This window comes from Sinocyclocheilus rhinocerous, unplaced genomic scaffold, assembly GCF_001515625.1.
Source record: "Sinocyclocheilus rhinocerous isolate Xijiao unplaced genomic scaffold, SAMN03320098_v1.1 scaffold1239, whole genome shotgun sequence".
In the NCBI taxonomy this organism is placed as follows: Eukaryota; Metazoa; Chordata; class Actinopteri; order Cypriniformes; family Cyprinidae; genus Sinocyclocheilus; species Sinocyclocheilus rhinocerous.
The window spans coordinates 73,290-77,938 of record NW_015664197.1 but is presented as its reverse complement, the minus strand read 5'-3'; the positions used below and the strand labels follow the sequence as shown (position 1 = coordinate 77,938).

General features: G+C 37.7%; 1 protein-coding gene across 1 annotated transcript in view; it reads left to right on the top strand.

The window, feature by feature from the left end:
- The window catches only part of LOC107729909 (uncharacterized), a 35,327-nt gene that overhangs the window by 2,552 nt on the left and 28,126 nt on the right, over nt 1–4,649 (top strand). The window contains exon 2 of the mRNA XM_016540645.1: nt 4,105–4,428. Coding sequence (XP_016396131.1) covers nt 4,105–4,428 — 324 coding nt within the window. The remainder of the gene's footprint in view (nt 1–4,104; nt 4,429–4,649) is intronic.

The window sequence follows — 4,649 nt, the reverse complement described above, 5'->3', positions numbered from 1 at the left end:
ATGAAATTAATGATATTCTTTTTAAAATATATGATTATTTAAATAATTATTATGTGTAGGCTACACCCATGATTGTTTGTTTATTATTGAATTATTATTATTACTTATTATTGAACATGCAGATATTTTCATTCTTAGAGGTGTGTAAGTTAAATGAAAATAAATAAATACAAATAAACAGAATGAAGAAAATATTACATCTGTATAATAAAAAAGGTATACCTGAAAGAAAATTACACTTTTTTTTGGCCCATAATATTCAATGGCTGACTGTAGGTGATTTCATATAATAATGTAAATGTAAATGTAAAATCAAAAACATATCTAGTGTATACAACAACAATTAATATGCAGTGGAACACAAAAATTAGGGATGCACCCCATGCCGTTAAAGTGACGTGACATGTGGCCAAGTATGGTGACCCATACTTCATCAGTCGTGGTATTGAAGGTGGGAGAGAGCGCTGTACATTCACCCCCACCCCCCTCCACCCCCTGCCGGTACGAGACTCGAACCCGCAACCTTTGGGTTACGAGTCCGACTCTCTAACCATTATGCCACGACTTCCCACCCACTTTAAGGATGTAGGCCTGTCTTGATAATTTTATTCTACTTTTGTTATTAAAAATAACAGGTACAGTGACCGGGAGGGGACATGTTCAGTTCACATATTAACTCGTGGGAATGTGATAATATGTCGTGGCCACTAAATCATTTTCATTGACTTTCAGTCAAAAGCAGTGAGTGATTTTCTCTTTGTTTTTTGTTGTTGAATTAACATCGGTGACACAGACAGCAGTAGGTAAATTAGGCTGTTGTCCTTTTAAGACCGACTGCACGGATGCAATGTACAGAAACACATCTGGTTTTCACCCATCTGTTTATGTTTATTTAACACAAAACCTACTGTGTTATATGCCCCGACAGGCATTTTGACATAATTTTGCATGTATTTGACCATTCATGCGCAATAAGTCACGAAACAGATCTGAATTCGTGATCACATGCTGTCTGAGAGAGAGTGTGCACGTTTCGCGTGTATGTTAGCGCAAGAGCTCAATAATAAACCTTTCAATGAAAATTCCCATCAAATAAACATTGTGTAGATAACTATAAAGTTTACTCTTGTTTTTGTCCCAGTTCACTGGCCACTTACTGTCATGTATTTTGAGAGAAAAGGGTGCATTTATGTGATGTTAATCTGACAATGGTCATTAAGGTTGTTTAAACGACAAAACAAATTAATTTACACACATTTGACTATCAGAATAGGCTGTATCATATAGTTTATGATATAATAAACACGTTTGTGGATATTTTAAATAAAAAAGGAGAAACAAAATGAAAGCGATACATCTGTCATATAGCGCTATTGTACATGATGTGTCGCTATGGAAGTAATACGATGATACTTAGAGATTATAAAAAAAATTTAATATTGTGTTTTTGTATTATTACCATTGTCCATTGACATAATATTACACACACACACACACACACACACAAATATCAAGCTGTCATTTCATGTACTCTTGGGGGTCCCCTGGTGGCCACGGAGGCCCAAAGCAGTCGTTTAGTTCGCTTATGCCTTGGGCCGGCTCTGACATGAATTATAAATTATTATAAGTATGAAAAAAGTCCAGCGATTTCATGTTATTCGATTTTTAACAAACATTAAATTTGTAGGGCGTTTTGCCCCACAAGTGAGGTAAAATGCCCCCTGTATGATAAAGCATACTTTGAGATGAACCTGGACTGGCTTGTCTTTACCGAGGTCCTCTGGCACATTTGACGGTGACAATGAGTCCTTGCTGAGTGTTTGTCAGTGGCGTAAGCGGGCCTGCACTGTTAATGTCCACACTGCTTATTTGGAGCTCAGACCCAGAGGTAGTAGCAGTTGCTGTGGTTCTTTCTTTTTAATCCCTTTTAGAATGTCCATGGTGAAATTAGTTAATGCAGTATATACAACCTTGAAATTATGGAATGTTCATAGCCTTTCTTGTTTGCTCTCCATAGTGCAAGAAATTTTACTTAATGTTATGCTGCATTCATGCCATGTCGTAATTACCGTAATTCCGAAATGACAACACGTGACGTTTAACTCGGTGCTGTTCACATCCTCGGACTGGGGATTATCTTTTTCTATAGCGACAGTCAACAAAATGAACCAGCTACCGCGTGAAAGAATGTTACTGGCAGCTGTTAAACACATAACATCACATTTGTATGCAACTGCTAAATATTGCAGAACACAGAAAGCGTGTCAGGTAAAAATAATTACTAACCGTTTGTTTGTTATTATTAATGATGGTGATAAATGTTTTATTGCTAACCTAAACACACAACAACAAAATAACAACAGTACGAACACTTACATCATATGTTTTTATATTATAGTACATTATAGTATCTATACTGTATATGTATCTATTTTCCCCTTTTTAGAGCAGTAATAGCTTTCTATGTAAGCACCGCCATTTTTCTCTAGTTCCGCATGAGGTGCAGCGGTCACGTGCCGTAGCTCTCAGAAAACTCCCAGTTCACAAGTTGTATTTACAAGTTCTACGAGGACGTGAACGCTTTTTACAAGTTGTTATCTCGTAATTACGGTAATTACTATATGGCGTGAACGCACCTTTATTAGGATGGGGGAGCACGCTTAATCAAGTGACCAATCAAAATTCAACCTTGCCTAACAGACTGTCCTTAACTAAAATATTGCTATTTTAGCTTATTATTCACTCTAGGAAGACAATACACTTGGCAAATGTGATTTTTAAATAGCACATTTTATAATTAAAATCCCTTTTAACATTAATGGTGATCTGAGGGGGCGGGATAGGCCCCCTGCGGCGCAGGCCCTGGTGTGTGTGTGTGTGTGTGTGTGTGTTGTCTTAGAATAGCTGTATTCTACGGTTTTTGTGCTGGCTACCAAACAATCAAACAAACTCATCCATGTCTTATTAAAACCCCACATTTTAGTGTTTACCACGTTACTGCAGAATATTTGGAAAAGTGATTGTGCCTTTAATCTTTGAAACAACAGGAAGAAACGTAACATAACGATTTCTATTTTAAGCAATGCTGGTGCATCGCGACTGAATAACACAACTACGCACAAACTCTATAAGGAGCTTTCAACATACATTAACGTATTTCAGTAATATATATATATATATACACTAAACAAAATTATAAACGCAACACTTTTGTTTTTGCCCCCATTTTTCATGAGCTGAACTCAAAGATCTAAGACTTTTTCTATGTACAGAAAAGGCCTATTTCTCTCAAATATTGTTCACAAATCTGTCTAAATCTGTGTTAGTGAGCACTTCTCCTTTGCCGAGATAATCCATCCACCTCACAGGTGCGGCATATCAAGATGCTGATTAGACAGAATGATTATTGCACAGGTGTGCCTTAGGCTGGCCACAATAAAAGGCCACTCTAAAATGTGCAGTTTTACAGTATTGGGGGGGGCCCGAAAACCAGTCAGTATCTGGTGTGACCACCATTTGCCTCACGCAGTGCAACACATCTCCTTCGAATAGAGTTGATCAGGTTGTTGATTGTAACCTGTGGAATGTTGGTCCACTCCTCTTCAATGGCTGTGCGAAGTTGCTGGATATTGGCAGGAACTGGAACACGCTGTCGTATACGCCGATCCAGAGCATCCCGAAATACCTTACCGATAAGACAAATAACTCGTATGCTCTCAGGGTGTGCTAGCGATAAGATCACGTGACGTCGGCAGTGTGGTCATTTTTTTTACTTTTGACTGTTTTAAATCACAAAAAGTAAATCAGCCTCCCCCAGATTCTAATGCCCGTCTGGTAAGGCCTTTTATTTATTTAGGGGCACTGTAGGCCTACTTATAATTAAATAAAGTAAAGTAACCAAATAACATAAAGATTGTGTTTCTGATTAAATAAAGCAGTAATTGACGTCATAAAATCACATTGGAATATTGGCGAAAATCCAATATTGTACATCCCTAAGATAGACAGACAGACAGACAGACAGACAGATGGATAGATATGTGTGTGAGTGAGTGTTATGCGTGTTCTAAGTTACATCTCTCATTGTTTCTCTCTGTTCTTCAGGTGTGTTTGTGGATACAGATGAAATACCGTCAGTGTCAGTGATGGAGGGAGATTCTGTCACTCTATACACTGATGTTACTGAACTACAGGAAGATGATGAGATAGAATGGAGGTTTAATGGAATTCTCATTGCTACAGTCAGTCGTGACCCCAATGGTATCTCAGTATGGGTTAATACTGATGGGGCATTAAAAGACAGACTGCAGCTGGAAAATCAGACTGGAGATCTTAAGATAAGAAACATCAGAAACACAGACTCTGGACAGTGGAAAATAAATATCCTCAGCACCAGAGGATCCACATCAAAGACATTCTACATCAGTGGTGAGTAGGGTTGCAAAGGGGTGGAAAATTTCCTGGAAATTTCCGGAAAATTTCCATGGGAACTTCGTCTGGGGAATTTTGGAAATATTCCAAGTTTGAAACTTACCGGGCATGTATGGGAATTTTGGGGAATTTATGGGAATTAATTGGAAATTTGGGGAAATGTATAAAACTGTATCATATACAAACATAAATATAAACATTTTGTTTGATCATAGGCT